Here is a 20,647-nt window from a genome sequence, read left to right as displayed (position 1 = left end):
GACCCTTCCTCCTCCAGATTCAGGAAGCTTGGCCCCCAGTCCCTTCTTGCTTCAGTTCCAGGTTTCCAGGCCCCCATCAATTCTCCCTCAGACCCAGGTGGCCAGACCCTCCATTCCCCTCCTCTCTCAGGGATCCAAGCATCAGAATCTCGGAATTCTTACAGGCCCCGGCTAGATTTCATCTCTCTTTGGCCAAAGCAAAAATTCTCTCCGAAACTGTCACCGTAGGATCCCCCTTCCCGCTGTCCGGCGCCGGGACCCGCCCCCCCTCCGGTCCCTCCCACTTTTCCCAAACAAAGCTCCCGGGCAACTTTCTCCCTCGCAGCCCCGCCCGCCCGCGGCTCCCCAGCCCCAGGCCGGGAGGTAGGTAGGAAGGCGCCGGCGGGAGTCGGGGATCGTGCTTTGGGGTGTGTGATTTCGAGTGGGAAGTTACACCTTATGAGTTGAGGTGTTCGTGGGACGGTCTCTGAATTGCTTGCCGCCCTCTTTATGACCGGGGGCCGGAATTTGCGCTCTTGAGACCGAGTCTAAGTGTGGAGTTGCAACTTTCGCCAGAGTTCGGGTGTCTGTTGATGTGTCTGAGTTTGGGAGTGTGCGCCTGGGAGTGAGTAAGGGCTGGGGACGCTGGGGGGTGTGAGTGTCTGTGGAGGTGTCGGTTTCAAGTGAGAAAGGGCCTCATGCTTGTTTCTGACCGAATTGGTTTGTGCGTGTCATTTATGGACGCCTGGTCCTCCTCATGGAGAAAAGAGGCCTCCTGGGTGGCCGAAAGGGGGCTCCGGGACTTTCTGGATCTTCATCTTGTCTCTCTGGAGGTTTGGGACCTGGGGCGGGAAATTAGGGGGAACCTTTCTGACTCGGCTCCTACGTCCCTTTGTCTGGCCACATGGGGGAGAGCTGGGCTGGGATTTTGGCCTACGGGGGTCCTGAATGCCGCAGCGCCACTGGGCTCGGCCTGGGGTCTTTGTCTGTCTGGACCGGGGCTCCGGGGTCCGAGGGAGGAGGGGGATGGGAGTCCGGACTCTGGGGTCCTGGGAAAGCCGTGGAAGACGTGGAGCTGCCAGGGAGGCGGGATCTGACTGTATTGGAAAAAGTTTCCCCCTGTTCCCGGCCTCCGGAAAGTCACTGGGAACTTGAGTTGGATCAGAGCCCACGGCGCAGGGAGGAGGGGAGGGGGGGGGAGGGGAGGGGAGGGGCGGGGCTGGGGGCCAGAGGGGAGGCGCCCTCGCTGGCCAGTCCCTCCCCTGATAGGGGTTGTGGGAAACTGGGGGAGGGGACGCCTGGGCCCTTTGTTCTGGCTCTCCTGATGGCAGGGCGCCCCTGCCCCCCAGTCTGTGGTTCTGTGGGTCTTTCCTGGTCTTGGCTTGAGTTTCTGCCCTGAGTCTCTGTCCTTCTCTCTCTAGGTCTCTGTGCCCCTGTCTCTGGATCTCTGGTCCCCCTCCTTCTGGGTCTCTGTTCCCTCCCTCTGGGTCTCTGTCTCCCTCTTTCTGGATTTCTGGTCCCCCTCCCTCTGGATCTCTGTCCCTCGACATTAGGTCTGTGTTCCCTGTCTCTGGATCTCTGTCCTCTCTGAGTCTCTGTCTCTGGATCTGCCCTCACCCTTCCTAGGGCCTGTGCCCCTCCTTTTCTAGCAGCTGCTGCTCACACCCTGGCACCTGTTCTTGGCATGGGACTGAGAAGATCTCACCCACGTCCCCCGTCCCTGCAGCTAGGCTCTGACGCCTATCTTCTTTAAACTAGTAATCCATAGCTAAAGTTTCAGCCCTCCTGGACCCTAGGCATTGTTCTGGGGTCTTTAAGACTTCATCACAATCCAGGCTCCACTGAGAACACAGAGGAGAACCCTCTCACCCTAAGCTTCCCAGAAATCCAGCCCCTTTTTCTCCAGGACGCAGTAATCCAGGCTCCCAGTCTCCTGCTTCCCTCAGATCCAGGAGTTCAGCCTCCAGCCCCCTCCTCCCTCAGATCTGGGTGTCCAGGTGCCCCCAGCCTCTCCCCTCAGACCCAGTGATCTGGGCCTCTGTTCTGAGGTCTCTCTGGGTGGATCCGGGGAACCTTGCTGAACTCTGTGTTCCTCCAGGCCCAGATGGGGGAACCCCGGGCTGGGGCCCCCCTGGACGATGGCAGCGGTTGGACAGGAAGTGAGGAAGGAAGCGAGGAGGGCACCGGCGGCAGTGAGGGGGCGGGGGGCGACGGGGGCCCAGACGCAGAAGGTGTCTGGAGTCCAGACATCGAGCAGAGCTTCCAGGAGGCCCTGGCCATCTACCCGCCCTGTGGCCGGCGGAAAATCATCCTGTCTGATGAAGGCAAGATGTATGGTGAGTCCAGCCCTCGTTTTTGCCTTAGCCCCCACTGGTTAATAAAAATATTAAGGAACATTGGCGGAAGCTCTCATCACTGTTCACATAACAGCACATCGTGTGCTCACGATAACTCAGGTAGGAGTTAGCATCACCGTTTGCACAGATGAGGAACCCAAAGCCCAGCAAGGCTAAGTAATTTGCCTGAGGCCACACAGAGCCAGTGTGTGGCAGAACTGGGATCTGAACCCAGGCTGCCTGGCTCCAAAGCCTGCAATCAAAACTCCTCTCCCGTGTAGCCCACGGCTTGCTGTGGAAATGTTGCCTCTCTCTCCTTCCTTGGTGTCTTCTCTGTTGGGAAGTTCTGCTGAAGGTCTAACTCTCTTCCATCTTTGACTTTTCAGGTCGGAATGAACTGATTGCCCGCTACATCAAGCTGAGAACGGGAAAGACCCGAACTCGCAAACAGGTTTCAGGACTGTCTGGTGGGCTTCTGTCTGGGGTGGGCTTGTCTTCTTAGGTTCTCATCCTACTGGCAGATTCAGGTTAGAGGAGGGGCTTGTTCATGGGCTTTTGTCTCTCCTCTTGGCACCTTGGTTAGGGTGCGCTAACTGTGCCTGTTTTGGTATAGTTCTCTTAGCAATTGCATGGGAACCAGAGGGTAAGACCGAACAGAGGGCCAAAGAGAACAAGGTGTGAAAGGGAAATAATTTCCTTTACTGGATTTGGGGATTTACTGGATCTGGGGATGATTAGTAGTGTTCATGAGAAGAGAAAGGCCTTTATGGACACATCGATTCCAAAGTGCCGAGATGGCGGGCCCATTCTGTGTATTTGTCATCTTTCGTGTTCACCAGCTTTGTGGGGGCACCTGGAGCGGGGGAGGAGGGGTAGGGGATGCAAGGCGTGAGTGGCTGTGGCCTGAATCTGCTGCTTTGTCCCTCCCTTAGGTCTCTAGTCACATCCAGGTTTTGGCCCGAAGGAAATCGAGGGAAATCCAGTCCAAGCTCAAGGTAGAGGTCAAGGAACTGTGACGGACACCTTGAGAGGGAAGCAGGCACTCTGAGAGAGGAGGACAGGCACCAGCGAGAGGGGGGACACAGACCTGGGTGGAAGGGACAGAGACCCAGAAAGAGAGGGAGGGCAGTAGAGATGCAGAGAAAGAGAGCAGACCCAGGGTGTGGGGGCAGAGACCTGGAGAGGGGGACAGAGTCACCCAGAGAGGCATACAGAGCAGGAGAGCAGAGACCCAAGGTGGGGGGTTAGTGGCCCAGCCAGGGGGTGAACGGAGACCCTGGGTAGAAAAATGTCATAGAGAGAGGGGGACTGAGATTTAGCTTAGGACAGGCAAGAAGGATGGGGTGTTGGGCTTCTCCTCTGACTGCTCCTGTCTTCCTTCCCCTCCCCTCCCTCTTCTCTCCCTGGTGTTCTCATTGCTTTTTCCCTCTGGTGCTGTGAAGATCTCCTCTTCGTCTCCTGGTTCATCTTCCCATGTGGCCCGCCTGCACTTTCTGTGCCCAGAAATCTTCATTTCCTTTTGGAGACGTTCATATCCCTTTACTTTTTTTTTTGCATGCTCTGGATTTCCTGTTCCCTCTTGGCCCGAGATCCTCATTTTTCTTCTCTTCCGAGTTGAGGTCTTTTCTTGCTCTTCCCTAGGACTTGGGGACCACCGCTTCCTGGTCTTTTTATACCCAGAAGCTCCCCTTCCCTTTACTAAGTCTGCAAGCTTCACTTCCAGTCTTTGGTCTTTTTTGGAGCTTGCTGTTCCCCCTCTGTCCTCTCTGGGCTGGGAAACCTTCAGTGTCTCTTCCCTCCGGGTCTAATAGTCTCATATCCTGTGGTCTGCATATTCAGAAACCTCCACTTCTGGCTAGAAATCCTCATTGCTGTCTTATATTCTGGATAGGGGAGCCCCTTTCCCCCTCTAGGCTTGGCCTTCTTTATTTCTTGTTCCATATTCATCCCTTACTCCCCCTTCCTCCCTTTGGTCAGCTCAGGGTGGCTGGGCTGTAGGGGCTGGGAGGGCAGGAAGGTGTGGGGGGGTGGTGGTGGGAGGAGTCCAGGCCTCATTTCCTAAATTATGTTTTCTTTCCTTCTTTGGCGCCCTCCCCCACCCCCATGGGCAGGCCCTGAATGTGGTAAGTCCCCCAGCCCATCCTCCCACTCGCTCCCTTACCCAGACAGACATTCCTGAGGAGGCCAGGAGGGGCAGGGGGCTGTAGTGAGAGGGACCTGAACCCGCCCCCAATGCTTTGTCTTGACTCCCCAACTCTGCATCTCCCCAGGCTTGCCCTGCCTTGTCCTTGTCCCACCCTTCCTTTATCCACTGGGACTCCCCATTAACATGGGCCTCCAACTTCTCCTCCAGGACCAGGTTTCCAAGGACAAGGCTTTCCAGACAATGGCCACCATGTCCTCTGCCCAGCTCATCTCAGCACCTTCCCTGCAGGCCAAACTGGGTCCCACCGGTCCTCAGGTGGCCTGGGTGGGCATTGTGGGGTTCAGGGCCGGAGGGATGGGATTGCAGTTTCAACAGGAAATTGATTGACACCACCCTTCTTTGTCTCTTCTACAGACCCCGGAGCTTTTCCAGTTTTGGTCGGGGAGTTCTGGGCCCCCCTGGAATGTTCCTGAGTAAGTTCTTTCTATTCCAGCTCAGCGCCTGCTCCCCCTCCCCCTCCAACCCTCTCTTCCCTCTCCACCCAAACCTTTCTTACTCCAACTTCCAGCTCCCAACTTCCTTGTGAACATAGACTCTGGAGTCAGGCTGTCTGGATTTGGATCCCAGGGAGGAGGTTGGGGCAGTGGTCTGAAGAAGAGGAGCTGGTCTGAGCAGGGACAGAGAGACAGGAGGAGGAGAAATGAGGCTGGGGCCTGCTGGGCTGAGAAGGAGGGAGGAGGCAAGGACAGTGCTTGGGGTCTGGCTGGTGACTGGGGTAGGTGGGACCATCCAGAGATGTGCAGCCTGGGGGAGGAGTGGGTTTGGGGTGGAAATGAGCTCAGTGTGGGATTTGATGAATGTGGGAGTCCCTGCAGGATGTCCATGGTGGGTAATGACCTCCCAGAGAGATTGTCTGAGTCCCAGAGGCTCATGGGAAAGGCAGTAGTTGTAGGTGCAAAGTGCTGGGAACCTCTGTAGGTCCAGAGGAATGAGTGGAGCCCCAGAGGCTCATGGGAAAGCTCATTCTCGTCCCATAAAGGTGGTTCTTGGGCCTGAGAGTAGAGCAGGGATCTTTATCTTCTCTCAGAGTCAGAAGGAAGGAAATGGGCCCCTTTTCATCTCTGAGAGCCCTGAGGGTGACAGGATATGCTTTGAGTCGTTCGTTGTTCAGTTGTTTAGTTGTGTCCAACACTTTGCAACCCTATGGACTGCAGCACGCAAGGCCTCCCTGTCCGTCAGTCTAGAAGACTAGAAATGGGCCACAGGGGCTCATGGGAAATGGAGTCTTCAGCCCAGAGAGGGGGCAGTGGATCCAGGCTAGGTGGGTATTGGTGGAGCACTGTGGCCTCAGGATGGTGAGGAAGGAGCATGGTGAGTGTTACCAGGGAAAGACAGGCTGTGGGATCCAGGCTGGGAGAGAAGAAAGTTCATTGGGGAGCTGCTGCTGTGTATGGGCACAGAAAATTGTCTGAACAAGTCTCTGGGGGCCACAGGAACCACAGGTTTGCAGGGGAGAAGGTTGGGCTGGAAGGAGAGGTGGTTCAGCAAACTTTGCACTGGGTACCGGGATCCCATCTTTATGGAGTTGATAGTCAAATGCGGGACAGTGAATGTTAATTAAATCATCACCTATGTAAACATAAAACTGAAGTGGGATCCATATGGCAGTTTTCTTCTTTCAGTATTATGTTTTTCAGAATGTCTATTAAAAAAAATTTTTTTTTAATTGAAGTATAGTTGATTTACAATGTTAGTTTTGGGTATATAGCAAAGTTATCAGTTACACATATATATATATATATACATTCTTTTTCATATTCTTTGCCATTATGGTCTATCAGAGGATATTGAAAATAGTTCCCTGTGCTATGCAGTAGGACCTTGTTGTTTATCCATCCTATATATAATAGTTTCTATCTGCTAATCTGTTCCCTGGGTCTGTGACTGCTTGTGTTTTGTAGGTAAGTTCATTTGAGTCATATTTTAGATTCCACATGTAAGTGATATAATATAGTATTTGTCTTTCTCTGTCTGACTTACTTCACTTAGTCTGAACATCTCTAGGTCTATCCATGTGGCTGCAAATGGCATTATTTCATTCTTTTCTTGTGACTGAGTAGTATTCCACTGTATATATGTACCACATTTTCTTTACCTGTTCATCGTTGATGACCACATAGGTTGCTTCCATGTTTGGCTATTTTGAGTTGGACAGCACTGTTTTAGATTCTATTGTTCTGCTCCCTTACCCTGAACTTTGGCCTGATGTCCCACTGGTCTTTTTCTCCCCACCTTCCTGAGCCTTCAGCCTCCTCTTTTTCCAAGTTTCCTATGTTTTGTTTTCTTCCCACCTCTTGAGACCCCATTTGTGTTCTCTTTCTGCCATTTTGTGAGAGGTACCAGAATATCCTCTAGACCAGGGGTCCCCAAGTTCCAGGATCTAATGCCTAATGATCTGAGGTGGAGTTGATATAATAATAATAGAAATAAAGCACACAATAAATGTAATGCACTTGAATCATCCAGAAACTGTTCCCCCCTGCCCCCACCTCTGGGCTGGAGAAAAACTGTCTTCCGTGAAACTGGCCCCTGGTGCCAGAAAAGTTGGGGGCCCCTTAAGATCACAGGCTTTGTGGTGGGGGCTGATCTGGGTTTGAACCTAGGTTCCGCCATACCAGCTGTGTGACTTTGGGCAGGTCAGTTGACCCCGTTTGTCTCAGTTTCCTCCAGTGCAAAATGAGAAGAGCAATCATCACACCTACCTTGATAGGCTGTGAGTCTTCAAGGAAATGGTGCCCATAATGTGCTTGCACAGGATCTGGCTTGCCGTGGTCCCTCAGTAATTGTTAGCTGGTATGATTGGCATCTTTCCTTTTGCTGACCCCCAGCTTCCTTTCTCCCTCAGTGTGAAGCCATTCTCGCAGACACCGTTCTCCTTGTCACTGACTCCTCCATCTGCTGACCTCCCAGGTAAGAGCCTTTTCTCCACCCTCCCTCGTTTTCTCCTCTTTTCTCAGCTCCAGCTGCCTTTCCTTCTACCCTCCATGAATTAGGGGATACCATCTTATTGAGATCTAGCTCTGAGGCAGGGCCTGTGGGAGTGTGGAAAGATGTGCCAGAATTTGTAGTGGTTGAGATCCTCGCTTCTGTAGCCAGATCTACTGGGTTTATGTTTGTTCACTTGCTAACCTGAAGGATATCAAGGACATTGATATATTAATCAAGATTCTTTCAGCTGCAAGTGATAAAAATCCAAATCAGGCTAGATAACCAAAAAAAGAAAATAACAAAAAGGAGAGATTCTATTGGTTCAGGTAACTGATATTTCAGGAGTTAGGGGTTCAGGCATGGCTGGATACAGGAGCTCAAATGGTAGCAACAGGAGTTGCTTGGTTCTGCTTTCCTCTGTGGTGGCTTCATTCTCTGGCAGGCTGTGTCCACCTGATAGCAAAGATGGCTTCCAGAAGTCCATGCTGGGTGGTCCTAAGAACTCACATTGGTGAAAGAACTCTCAGGTTTCACAGATCCATCAAGTGGGAATGCTTTTGGCTCCAAGTTACAGAATATCCAAATTAATAGTGTCTTAAATAGTAAAAGCTTTATGATTCCACATAACAAAAAGTCTGGAGGTGGACTGCTCCTATGCTGGTTCAGCAGCTCAGCAATACCAGGACTGGCATCTCTCTAGTGGCCTCTGTCTTATCCCAAGATGGCTGTTGTGACTCCAGGCATCACAGCTCAAGGAGGATTTCACTAGAGCCAAACGCTCTCTCCTCCCAAAGTTCTGTCTTTTTCATTCAGGAAGAAACTCCTTCCCAGAAGCCCCCCAGCAGATTTTCCGTAACGTCTCATTGGTTAGGACTGTGTCACATGGCCACCTCTAGCTGCAGGGGAGGTTGGGAAAGTGAGTATTTAGCTTTTTCAGCTTCTAAGAGGAGGCAGGCAAGAGAGAACAGTGCTTGACAGAGTCAATCAATGTTAGCAATTTTTATTGTTTGTTCTTCTCTCTTTCTAGGGTACGAGCCCCCCCAAGCCCTCTCACCTCCCGCTTTGCCCCCACCCGCTCCATCACCCCCAGCCTGGCAGGCTCGGGCTCTGGGCACTGCTCGGTTGCAGCTGGTGGAGTTCTCGGCCTTTGTGGAACCGCCAGATGCAGCTGACTCTGTGAGTGCAATTTTGGGATAGTCACGGGAGGGTTTTGGAATGAAGAGGGTTCTAGCAAGGGGAAGCATAAAGCAGTGGTTCTTCAATTTTAGCATGTATCAGAATAACATGGAGAGCTTGTTAAAACATAGTTTGCTAGGTCCACTCCTAGAATTTCTGATTCAGTTGATCTGGTGTAGGATCTGAGATTTTGCATTTCTAACAAGCTACCAGGTGATGTTGCCGCTGCTGGTGCAGGGACCAAACTTTGAGAACTACTAGAATAAAGGAACTAGAACGTCATGGGGTCATGGGTTGGGAAAGCCAGAGAAATCCCTCAGGACGTCACTCATTCATTAAGTAAACAGTTTTGAGTGCCAACTGTGCACTAGGCTTTGTGGTGGATACTGGGAACCTGGGGAAGAAAATATGTTTCTAGGTGTGAGCTTTCCTGGCTTAGGATGGAGACAGGTGCCATAACAGCCCAAGTGGACTGAATGTTAGAAGTAATAACTCCCAACCCTCAGGGGTTGAACATCATAGAAGTTTCTCACTCATAACATTTCAATATGGCTGGTCGTTAGGAGCCTTCCACAGAATGATTTGGGAAATCCAGGCTACTTCCATTTTGTGGCTCTGCCGTTTTCTAGGACTCTAGAAGATGCTGCTGGATGCTCTGCATCTGGCTGGCAGATGGTGGAAGGGAGAGAGTCAAGAACTATGCAAGTTTTATGAGTCTGAGTTGGATATAGCAACTGTCAGGTCTGCTCACATCCCATTGGCCAGAACTTAGTCACATGGTCACACCTAACTGCAAAGGAGCCTGGGAAGTGTAGTTTAGTGGTGGGAAAAGGAAATGGGGTTTGTGAACACAGCAGTATCTGCCACAGAGATCTAAACACCAGTTTCTGTATATCCTGGTCCTGGTAAAACCCAAGTCAGATCAGGTTAAAACCCTCCTGTCTCACTTGGAGCGAAAGCTAGCGTCCTTTCAGTTGCCTACAAGGCTCTGGGTGGTCTGACCCTCATTCCTGTTCTGATCTTACCTCCTGTCCTCTCACCTTTGTTTATTCTGGTCTGGCCATACTGACCTCCATGCCCTTTCTGAAACATGCCAGATCAGCTCCTGGTTCAGAGCCTTTGCACCTGGATGTGCTTTTCCCAGATATCCCCATTCTCTCCTTCCACCCATTCATTGCTTTGCTTGATTATCTTTTCACATGGGCTTTCCCAAGCCACTTTATGGAAATGCCAGCTACCACCACTCTTCCCCCATCCCTGTGCTTTATTTTTTCATAGCATACATCACTCTCTGAAGGTTCTATCATCTATGGAAAGATTTAAAAATTTTTCCTGTTTCTGACTAGCTCCCTGAGGTCAGAGACTTTGCCTTGTAGCCCTGGGACCCAGAATAGTGCCTTGCACACCATAGGTCTTTTGATAGATGTCAAATATGTGCTGGGATAGGGGAAGCTCATGTTTTTCTGAGGAATCATATCTGGGGAGTGAGTGAAGAGATCCCTGAGATGACAACATTTGAGTTGGGTTTTGAGGGTTATATAGGAGTTTGCCATGTGCAGAACTGGATGCTTCAGACACGGAGATAGAAACAGCATGAAGTTTTCAGGAAAACAAATAATTGAATATGGGGGGAGCTGGTTCTGGAAAAGCTGGCATTGCCAAGCTGAGTGAGGGACCCAGGCTTTGTGTACAGGGTGATGGGGAACCATGGGAGGAAAGGGAGGGTGGAGAGATGCCATCTGATTGTGATACAGGGAGGCTTCCAGGAAAAGGCAGATTTGGATGGACTTGAGCCTGGGAATATCAGAGGGGGGATTAGTTCTGGAAAAGAAGAAGGGGAGTATTTTCAGGGTATGAACAGAAGTGATAAGAATAGAAACAGAGGGACTTCCCTGGTGGTCCACTGGTGAAGAGTCCACGCTCCCAATGCAGGCTTTGATCCTTGGTCAGGGAACTAGACCCCACATGTCACAACTAAAGATCCCACATGCCACAGCAATGATTGAGGATCCCACATCATATGACAACTAAGTCCTGATGCAGCCAAATTAAAAAAAAAAAAAAAAAAAAAAAAGGAACAGATAGGAAATCCTGATGTGGGCTGTGTGGATTCCCATCCATCCATCCATGAAAACTTTTTTAATACAGGGTCAGGTTGAGGGGGTGTGGGCTTTGTCCTGGGAGGCACTGGGGAGCCATGGGAGGATTAAGAGCAGGGTTGGTCAGCTCTGAAGCCCTGTGAGTGATGAACTGGAGAGGAGAGATTGGAGGCTGGGAGGCCAAGGAGAAGGCTGGGGTGAGGGTGGGAGAGGACAGAGCCGTGGGGATGGGGATCAGGGGACAGGGCAGAGAACTGGGCACTATGGACAGGGCTTGGGGGCTGAGGGAATGTGGGAGTAAAAGGGCAGCAGGGAATGGGGACAGTGCCTGAGAGCTGGGCCCTGTGGAACAGTTAGTAAGAGCTGTGGCAGATGGTGACGGAGTGAGGGATGGGCTTGGGCAGTGAGGACTGGGAGTCTAGTCTGTCTCCCACTCCTTACTCCTCGCCGTCCCTCCTCAGTACCAGAGGCACCTGTTTGTACACATCAGCCAGCACTGCCCCAGCCCTGGAGCGCCCCCCCTCGAGAGTGTGGACGTCCGGCAGATCTACGACAAATTCCCCGAGAAAAAGGGTGGTCTGCGGGAGCTGTATGATCGTGGGCCCCCCCATGCCTTCTTCCTGGTCAAGTTCTGGGTGAGTTCTGCCACCAAAAACAAAAGAGCTCATAAATCACGTGGCCTCCCAGCTCAGGCCACTGGCTCTAACGGAGACAGTTTCGGGACCTGCCCAAGTCAGCCTGGGCCTTACCAGTTCTCGTGGCTCCCAGTGTCAGCCCCCTTAGCAGCAAGGAACAGGAAGGAGTTTTACCTACAGGGCGGGATGGATGGGACCAGTGCAGGTGTGGGGACCTCCATCCTCCGAAGACTCCACTAGACTTTGCCACACCCAGTCGTGCGACTGATATGGCCCTGGGGACTGGCTTGTGGCATTTCAGTTTTGCCTGTTTCCCACCTGACCACACCAAGCCTCTTGCTAAGGAATGGCCCCAGCCCCTTAGCAAATGAATCCTGGAGTGTTTGGTTTCTAAAGAGAGGATGAGGCTTTGCTGGGTTCCACCAGGCCCTGTTGCTAAGAATGTCTGGCCTTGGGACTTCCCTGGCGGTCTGTTGGTTGAGCCTCCGCACTTCCACTGCAGGGGTGAGGGTTCGATCCCTGGGCTGTTGTCCACTTGGCCACTGGGATTATGACGGGATCTGACCTCTGAGAATTGGCTGAAAGGGCCTGGGAGAGTTTTCCAGAGAGGAGTCGGGCTTCCCCAGACCTCACCAGGCCCTGCTGCTAGGGAGTAGGTGCTTGTCTTAGCAACCAGGGTCATGAAGGGCCTTGAGGGAGAGCCTCTGGTTGCTAGGGAATAACTACCTCCTTAGTAACCAGGCTCTTGAAAGGGGCTGACCTCCTGAGTTGCAGGTTTCCGGAAAAAAACTTGAATTCCAGGGCCTCTTTAATGGGGAAGTTACCAGGGAGAGAGGGTCAGGGCCATTGGGGGACCCAACTGCTGGAAGGAAGGGTGGGTTTTTTTTTTCCCAGAAACTGGCGAGGTGGGGACTTTGTTAAGGAAGAGAGATGGGTGACTGCAAAGCAATGGGCGCCACCAGGCTGTGGAGCAGACTTCCCACTTGAGAAGAGTTCCCACTGTTTATAAGGGCCATCCCTTCCAACTTGCCTGTACCTCCCCATCCCCCAGGCGGACTTGAACTGGGGCCCGAGTGGTGAGGAGGTGGGGGCCGGCGGCAGCAGCGGTGGCTTCTATGGAGTGAGCAGCCAGTACGAGAGCCTGGAACACATGACCCTCACCTGTTCCTCCAAGGTCTGCTCCTTCGGCAAGCAGGTGGTGGAGAAGGTGGAGGTGAGGCTGGAGGGGTGGAGCTCTGGGTGAGTAAGCACCCAGCCACCTGTTACTCGGGAGGGCGCAGACTCAATGGACCAGGAGCCACAATAGCTCAGGCCTTTGGGGGTTTGCATGGTGGGGTGGGGGTACCCTAGCCTCTTTCACACAGGGACTTAGAGCTAATCTGGAGTTCCAAAGATATCTATGAGGTCACTTTGAGGGTTTAAGGTTACTGTGTGATACAGAGATTTACTGTCACTAAGATTCAGAAGCTTCTTGTGGATATGGAAGAATCCTCAGGGCGGGGCGGTTAGGGGTCACACCTAGGGGTTGCTGAGGTCTTGAGGGGTCTCAAGTACAGAGGTCATACAGGCTTTGGAGAGCTCATGGAGGGCGTCTCTGGAGGGTTTGAGTGTATCTGAGGACCTGGAGATCACATGAGTTCAGAGGTCTTTGAGGGTTCAGAGGACAGCTCTGAGAGGCTGGAGGGGTCCTTGGTTGCAGGCTTAGTAATCCTGAATGGGGTACCTGAGGGTTCAGGCTTTCATCTTTGGTCGCTGCGGATGGGGTAATGGAGTGGGTGTGGCATCTGAGAAGTGGCACAGAGTGGGTTCAAACTCTGGGGGTGAACCCCTGTGTCTCTGAGTCACTGTCCTTCCTACTTCCCAACCCCTGGTTCAGACGGAGCGTGCCCAGCTGGAGGACGGAAGGTTCGTGTACCGCCTGCTGCGCTCACCCATGTGCGAGTACCTGGTGAATTTTCTGCACAAATTGCGGCAGCTGCCCGAGCGTTATATGATGAACAGCGTCCTGGAGAACTTCACCATCCTCCAGGTGATGTGCTGGTGCCCGGCCTGAGCAGGGCCCCTGATGTGGAGGGGAGTGCCCACGACTGACCCTCAGCCTGTGAAACTGACACAGGGGGGCACCTCGTGCTTGACCCTTTGCTTAGGGGACCCCTTTACCCAGGAAACTGATACGGTGGGGGTTCCACAGCATTCTCATAAGAGGAAAACTGACCTGAAGGACACCCCACAGTGGATCTTCAGCTTAGGGGACCCCCCTTCACAGGGAACCTAACCTTAGCCCATGGAGCATGTTATGTATGGTAGGATGTCCTTTAACTCTGGGGAGTGTGATGACCCTGTGACTTGATACACCATCTGATATGAGGCCTCTCCCTGCGGACCCTCAGACCTAGAGCCTGGCATGTTGGGCATCCCGTCGACCTGGGGGAACATGACATGGTGGGGACCCCTTATCCCATGACATCTCGGTTGGGGGGTCCACAGTGTTCCCTGCCCTCTGTTCCAAGCACAAACCCCTTTCTCCTGGCCTCCTTGACAGGTGGTGACAAACAGAGACACCCAGGAACTGTTGCTCTGCACCGCCTACGTCTTTGAAGTCTCCACCAGTGAGCGGGGGGCCCAGCACCACATTTATCGCCTGGTCAGGGACTGAAGGGGGACCCCAAAAGTGGCTCACCCTCCAGAATACCCTCTCCTCCCAGGCAGGACCTCCAGCTTTCCCCGTGCTTCTAATGTGGGGAGGGGACTGCTCCCTGTTAGGACTGTAAAAGCTGGGTGGTGAGTGGAATGGGCTGGGACTGAGAGGGGAAGATGGATCCTGATCTTGGAACCTCACAGGGGTGTCTGAAAGGACAGATCATCCCAGAGCATTGGGCACTGAGGACAGGAGTGAGAGAATCCCCGGGATAGCACTGGTTTCTGTCTCTGACAGGTGCCCTCCCTTTTCTTTGTTCTGGATGTTTTGGAGGGCTCCCAGTGACACATGGGCTCTTCCCTCTGTTTTTCCGCATCTCCCTCTTCTCAATCTCCCTGCTCTTACCACTCCATCTGGGGAACCCTGATATCAAATATTGAAGGTTAACCTTTTCTGTGCAGGGGCAGAGTCAGGTGGCCCTGGAAATATATTATTATTTTTTTTAATATAACGAGATATTTATAAGTGGGTGTTAGGGTCGTGACTTTTTCTCAGCTGGGCAAGCAGCCTTTTAATCTCATGCCCTCTTCTAAATGTGCCGTGGGGCTAGACTGTGTTGCCTCCCTCTCCTCCCCACCCCCCCTCAAATGTGTTGGTTTGTGTTTTGACAGAGGATAAAGCTATTTTACCAAAACGCAGGGGATTTATTTGGGGCTTGGGCTAAAAATAAATCTAGTGGGAGGTGGTAGGCTGACAGCTGAGGCAAGGAAATGAGGTGTCTTTCGGGACAGGAAGCTGGTGGCCGGAAACCCCAGGTCCCACGGCGGGGAGGTGACAGCAGCGAGAAAGGCAGACACCTGGGCCCCCGAGGGGAATGAGGGCTCAGTGGCAGGGGCCAACTGGGGATTAAACAAATATTTACAGGCGCCAGGGAACTAAATGCCCTGGACACTTGAGGGGGTCGGGGTGGGGCTTCAGGAAGGATGGGGCCTAGCGGTACCGAGCGAGCCGATCGTAGACGTGGTCCAGGTTTCTGCACAGGAATATGGAGAGCGTCATGAAGCTGAGCTACAGAGAGAGGAGACGCGGTCAGAGAGGTCGAGAGGGTGCCAGGAGAGTTCCAGGACCCCGGTCCCTAGGGGAAAAAATCCAGGGGGTGGGGCCAGGAGCAGAAAATGAGGACCCGCTAGTTGGGCGGGGCTTCGCCTTGGGAGGTGTGGAGAAGGGAGTAGGTAGGAGATGGGCCTGGTGGTGAAAGACTCGGGGACGGCAGTTTGGAGAATGTGGCGGCGGTTAGTGTAAAAGGGCTAGGGGTAATTGGCTGGGACACCAAACATGTGGGCAGGCCGGGGAGGGGTGGGAATAGAGTTTGAAGCAGGACGGGCGAATAGGGTGGGGTAGGGGGAGCCCAGCCTTGTCTAGCATAGGGTCTAGAGTCTGAGAAGGAGCGTGATCCGGAGAAAGCCCAGGGTCCTTTATTCTGGAGGCTCATCTATCTCCTCCTCCTCCGTCTCTGCCTCTAATTCCATCTCGGCCTCCATCTCTGCGCCTGCACTCCCGGTCTCAAGTTGTTCCTCGTCTTGATCCCAAAGCGACCAGGGCCCCAGCACCTTGGGCAGCTTGCCCAGCGGGGCCTTGTCCCCCCAGTTGGGGCAGGCGTCCGCCATGCCCCAGCCACCCCACAGACTGCCGCTCCGCCCGCTGCTGCTCAGCACACCGTAGCGCCCGCCGCTGCCGTCGGTGCTCGGGCGTGGCCCGGAGCTCGAACTGTAGGTACCCGGCACCTGCGGCTGGGGTTCGCGGTGCAACAGGCTGCGCGGTAGTAACAGGCTCAGCCCTGCTACACTCACCTGCGGGGAAAGGGGGATTTGCGGCCAATAGCAAGGGGTTGATGTACCAAGGAGGACCACTGGGAGCCTCGTGAGGAAGGGCGGGAACGCCTGCTCCTCCGTGCAACCAATCAGGGCTCACAGAGGCTAGGCCTCCCTTGTCCCAATGTGGAGTCCGAGAAAGGCCTGGATTGGCTGTAGCTCTGTCAATGCATGCGCCTTTCCCAGAGACTGGACGCGCAATTTGGGGCAGGGCCATCTAGGCCAATCGCGAGTGGGGGCGGGACCAGATCACCTCGAGTAGACCCACGCCGAGACAAATGCCCACTATGGAGATGAGGTTGTTGGTCAACCAGTTGGAGAGGTTCTGTTCGCAGCCCTGGGGATACAGGGACAGGTTATAGGTAGGGTTCCTTTTGGGATTCGCCCTCAAGCCCGGGGTCCACTGTCCTCAGTCCAGCCTTAACCCCCCTTTTAGGTACCGCCCCATTCCCTAGTTACCAGGGGTCTCTAGTCTCTGGGCTTCAGTCCGTCCAAGCCGAAGACCCCTTCCCCAGGCATCAGCGTTCCAGATCCTGTCCTTTCGCCTAGGCCTTTTCTTTAGGCCCCGCCCTTCCAAAAGATCCCGCCCCTTGTAGGGGTTCTGCCCCTGTTGTAGGACAGCCCTTTCCCGTAGCCCCACCCTGTCAGACTCCTCTTGTCCTGCGCTCCACATCCTCCCCACCTGTTCGTAGATATAGCTGTTCGCGGGGACCGAGCAAACTTCGGCATTGTGTCGGGGCCGCGCCAGTGATCCGAGCCGGCTGAATTGGGGGAAGGAGAGCTTATCGAAGACTGTGGAGTCATTGGTCGCCGATGAGTTATAGCAGGAGCAAGGCACGCGGTCCCCTTCGGACTCGTTGCTTCTCATGCTGGGGATATGGAACCAGTCCTGAGGAGACTCCCAGCCACAGCAGCGGAGCTGAGAGAAGAACAAGAGTCAGAGGAACAGGGTACAGCAGAAGTTAATATTGTAAAGCAACTACACACACACACACACACACAAATCAGAGGAACAAGGGCTAAAGAGATGCAAGATGCTTTGGGGGATCAGAGGACTAGGTGATGGGTGTGACTGGGTACTGGGTCATATTGGGGAGTAGAGGGCTAACAGAACTGTGTGCTGGGGTGGGGTCACAGCAGGGCCAAGGGACATTAGGGGTACATGAGGTTGGGAGAGAGGAGTCACGGGGGCAGGGGTCTTGGGGCTGGGGGAAGAGCTGCAGAATCGCGCTTTGGAGGATTGGGTAGGCAGTACAATCCAGCTGTAAGTAGGGGAAAGATGGATGGGAGGGCGGAGCCGTGTGAGTGACCAGGGAAAGGAATCTCACTTGGGCCTGGTCCCTTGGGAACCAGAGTCACTACTGGGCAGGGAGTGGGGTCAGGCTAGGACCTTGGGACTGAGGGCGGAGTCCTGTCGAGGCAGGGGGCGGAGTCACTGCAGGCGTTGGGAGCTGGGGGACTGGGCCAAGTCGCCAAGGGCTGGAGGTGGCTTAGGTGGGTAGGGTTACGTTAGGGTCCTAGAGCTGGGGGCTCGGATCCCGTCGGGGCCACGTCTCCTCCAGGCAGAGGGCGGAGCCAAGTCAGAATCGCAGAGCTAGAGGGAGGGTTCCTGGTGGGCGGGGGCCTCACGCACCTGAAACTGCACGTAGTCCCAGCTCTCTTCCGCTGCCGTCTCCTCCAGGTGAGCGCGGTAGGTTTGGATGGTCTTCTGCACAACGTCCTTCACTTTCTTCTTCAGCTGACAGGCCGAGAGTGAGGCTGAATTCCCCACCTGCCTCCCCACTGCCCTCTGCTCCAACCCACTCCAGCCACTCCGTAGCCGTCCCAGCCTCTAGTGGTCTCTGAGCTTCTTCGTGGCAGCCTCGGTGTTTCACTGAATGGTTAGCTATGTCTCTGTCCCTCCAGACCGCTCTCTGCCTGTTTCTACCGTCTGTCTTTCCGTGTCTCCACTGTCTCTCACGATCTCATTAAGTTTCTGTCTCTTTCTTGGAGCCCTGTGTTTCTCCAAGTGTTTTCTTTCCTCGCTTCTGTTTCCCTTTGGATCTCTGTCTTCCTTTGTGTTGGTGAGTCCTTCTCTGACCTTCTCTGTCTCTAGATCCTTCTCTGTGTCTCTCTACCAGTCTCTGTCTTTCTGTCTTCTCTATCTTTCTCTGTTATTTATCTTTGTCTGTGTTAGCCCCTGTCTGCCTTTGCTTCTGTCTTTTTCCACCCCCCCCCCCCCCCCACCCACTAGCTCAGGTGAGGGGAGGAGAAGGTGAGCTTACCTGGACTCTCTGAGTGGAGATGAGGATTCCTAGGGTGATCTGTGTGGCGAACAGGAGCAGCAGTGTCCCAAAATACTGGAGCAGGGAGGAAGACAGAGTGGGCAGGTCAGGCTGAACTTCCCAGGATGAAGGGGCTGCCAGGGCCTATTTAAGGACAAGATGTGGACCATCCTAGAGGTGGAAGGGTGGAGGGGAACTCACCAGGCCCAGGAGGCAGCGGAACTCCTTCAGGGCCCCCACACAGCCCAAGAGGGCAAGGCCCATGGTGAGGATTCCTGAGATGGCCAGGACCTTGGACCAGATCTGCAAGGGCATGAAGGACAAGCCTGGGGGAGAGGAGAGGCAGTGACATGGGGCTCCATGTGCCCATCTCCAGACAGCCCGGTTCCCCACCCACACATCTCCCAAGTGGGGAACAGTAACCTGGGTGAAGGGGCCTCTTCCTGGGCTCCTGGCATCCTTTTCTCTGAGTCTGTGTCCCTGTTCTACACTGAATCTCTGTCTCCTGGAATTCTTCCCACCCGTCTCTCTGGTCTCTGGCCCTCTCTGTCGTTAGGTCTCTGTCCCCTTCTTTCTGGATCTCTGTCCCTGTTTCTTCCTGGTCTCTGTCTTTCCCTCTTGTTCTCAGTCTCTCTCTCCTTCAGTCTCTCCTCACCCTGAGTAGTTTCAGCCTCATCACTTGTTCTGCAACATTAGATCAGCCACCTAAACCTCCCTGAGACCTAGGGAACAATGATATCTATTTCCTAGAGTTGTTTTGAGGAACACATGGGAGACATGTGTTCAGTCCGATCCTCTACACCAGTCCTCTAGTCCTCCTCATATTTAATAAATCCTGTAAACATTTATTAAATATGAGTTATTAGGATTTTGACTACCACCCCAGTGTTATTTTCCTACAATGATTATTAGTGTTAATCTGCTTTTCTACTTCCTTGCTGTGTGACATCCAGTGACTTCCCCTCTCTGAACCTCAAGAGAGGGAAGACTTATGAGAGAATCTGATGAGCATCTTTGCCCAAGATCTGACACCTACATGTCACCTAAGGTGTACACTTAGCTGTCTGGCACCTAAGTGCCTGAGAAATGGCCACTATTATTGTTATAGGTATGCACAACTTATTTGCCAGAGGAAGAAGCTGAGACTCAGAAGTTGTGGCCTTAGCAAGGAGTGGAGCAGAGCCTAAGATCAGACAAGAAAACTGGGCACCATGGGCCTCCCTGGGATGAGAGAGACCCCAGGAGTCCCCTAGGAGGGGAGCCCTGTTCATACCTGCTCCAGGAAGACCGCTCCACCCCCTCCGCCCCAATGCCCCTACCCAGCCCTGGACTGCCTAAGCCCCCTTACCCACGAAGGACACGAAGCTGGTTTTGTCAATGAGTATCCAGATGCCGAAGCAGAAGATAAGGCTGCCTAGGACCTGGGGAGAGGAGAATATGGCTGGTGGGCGACGCGGGGAAATGAAATGGTGTGGCTACGGCAGGGGCTGGGGCCTGGGCTCGGGAGCCAAGAGGCAACTTACGAAGAAGAAGAGGTTGAAGACGAAGAGGAGGTACTTGACGAGGCTGAGGCAGCCATCGTGGGCAGACATCTTCTCCTAGAGGGGTGAGACACTGGTGGGAGGGACAGGACAGAAGGGGTGGTGGCAGGGAGAATGGGCAGAGAGACCTTGAGAGAGAGGGGGAGAGGCCGAGACAGAAGAGAAAGGAAGAACTCAGAGAAAGAGGAAGTGCCGGGGCTGGAGCCCCACCCCCCGGCCTCTTTACATGCAGGGTGACTTTCTTCTGGGTCTTCATCCCCATCTCCCCTCGCTTGCCCCACTGGGACGCACACCCGGTACCTGAGGGGCCTTGGAATTGACGGGCACCAAGGACACGCCAGGCAGTTCCTCCCAGATCTCCATGGCTCAGGCTGGGGGACCCATAGGGCATCCTGATGTACTTGCAGCCCACCTACTCTGGGCATCAGGACCCCAGACTGGCCCTGGACAGCAGCTGACCTCACAGACACTCTGACCTCACTGTCTGCAAAGCTCTGCCATCTCTGCCTTCATTTCTGCCCCCACCCCCCACCACTTCCTGGCCTTCGCAGTCTCTGGATCTCTGTTCTTTTATCTGTGGATCTTTATCACTCTCTTTACCTCTAGATCTCTGTCCCCTTCCCCACCAGGTCTGCATCCTCTTCCTCTTTGGTTTCTGGCCCCTCATCTGCATGCCTGTCCTTCTTCCTCTGCTTATGCACCTCACCCCCACCTTCCTATCATTTCCCGCTCTCGGAATCTGTGTCCAGTTCTTGGCAACAAGGTAGACCAAGGTGCTCCCATGTGCTGGGGCAGGGGCTGGGCACCTGGGGGAAGTGAAAGTACTGCAGGCCCCAAGTGGGAAGATCCCCAGTGCAAAGGGGTGATTTGGCAGTATCAAAACACCCAGAGCGGAAGCTGAGCCTAGGGCAGTACTTCCTGCTTCGGCAACGAGGCCCTGAGAAGGGGAGGCCCCACTGGAGTCAAGACCGAGC

At 53.8% G+C, this 20,647-nt stretch overlaps 2 protein-coding genes across 6 annotated transcripts; one reads left to right on the top strand and one right to left on the bottom strand.

Annotated features, from left to right (window-relative positions):
- The first annotated feature begins 290 nt into the window (after positions 1-290).
- On the top strand, positions 291-14,691 carry TEAD2 (TEA domain transcription factor 2). Of its 3 annotated transcripts, none has more exons than XM_061139820.1 (13): positions 291-363; positions 2,078-2,315; positions 2,702-2,766; positions 3,248-3,310; positions 4,427-4,438; positions 4,669-4,785; positions 4,876-4,934; positions 7,367-7,431; positions 8,477-8,625; positions 11,186-11,359; positions 12,411-12,572; positions 13,236-13,388; positions 13,902-14,691. In XM_061139820.1, the coding sequence occupies exons 2-13, from the start codon at positions 2,084-2,086 to the stop codon at positions 14,013-14,015; spliced, it is 1,365 nt and encodes a 454-aa protein (XP_060995803.1). In that variant the 5' UTR covers positions 291-363; positions 2,078-2,083; the 3' UTR covers positions 14,016-14,691. The 3 variants fall into 3 exon arrangements, with proteins under 3 accessions (XP_060995803.1, XP_060995802.1, XP_060995805.1); XM_061139819.1 differs by lacking the exon at positions 291-363 and adding an exon at positions 376-604; XM_061139822.1 differs by lacking the exon at positions 291-363 and adding an exon at positions 377-604 and having other exon boundaries at positions 4,669-4,776.
- Positions 14,681-20,295, bottom strand: CD37 (CD37 molecule). 3 transcript variants are annotated; one of them, XM_061139825.1, is made up of 9 exons: positions 20,274-20,295; positions 19,656-19,801; positions 19,481-19,553; positions 18,334-18,458; positions 18,133-18,207; positions 17,502-17,606; positions 16,551-16,787; positions 16,122-16,205; positions 14,681-15,065 (listed from the first exon to the last, which is right to left on the bottom strand). In XM_061139825.1, the coding sequence occupies exons 2-9, from the start codon at positions 19,722-19,724 to the stop codon at positions 14,988-14,990; spliced, it is 846 nt and encodes a 281-aa protein (XP_060995808.1). In that variant the 5' UTR covers positions 19,725-19,801; positions 20,274-20,295; the 3' UTR covers positions 14,681-14,987. The 3 variants fall into 3 exon arrangements, with proteins under 3 accessions (XP_060995808.1, XP_060995806.1, XP_060995807.1); XM_061139823.1 differs by lacking the exon at positions 20,274-20,295 and having other exon boundaries at positions 19,481-19,573; positions 19,656-19,846; XM_061139824.1 differs by lacking the exon at positions 20,274-20,295 and having other exon boundaries at positions 19,656-19,844.
- Positions 20,296-20,647: the final 352 nt, after the last annotated feature.

The sequence above is a fragment of the Dama dama genome, chromosome 4, assembly GCF_033118175.1.
Source record: "Dama dama isolate Ldn47 chromosome 4, ASM3311817v1, whole genome shotgun sequence".
Lineage (NCBI taxonomy): Eukaryota > Metazoa > Chordata > Mammalia > Artiodactyla > Cervidae > Dama > Dama dama.
Note: the sequence above shows the minus strand (reverse complement) of the source record. Positions and strands in the feature narration are given on the sequence as shown.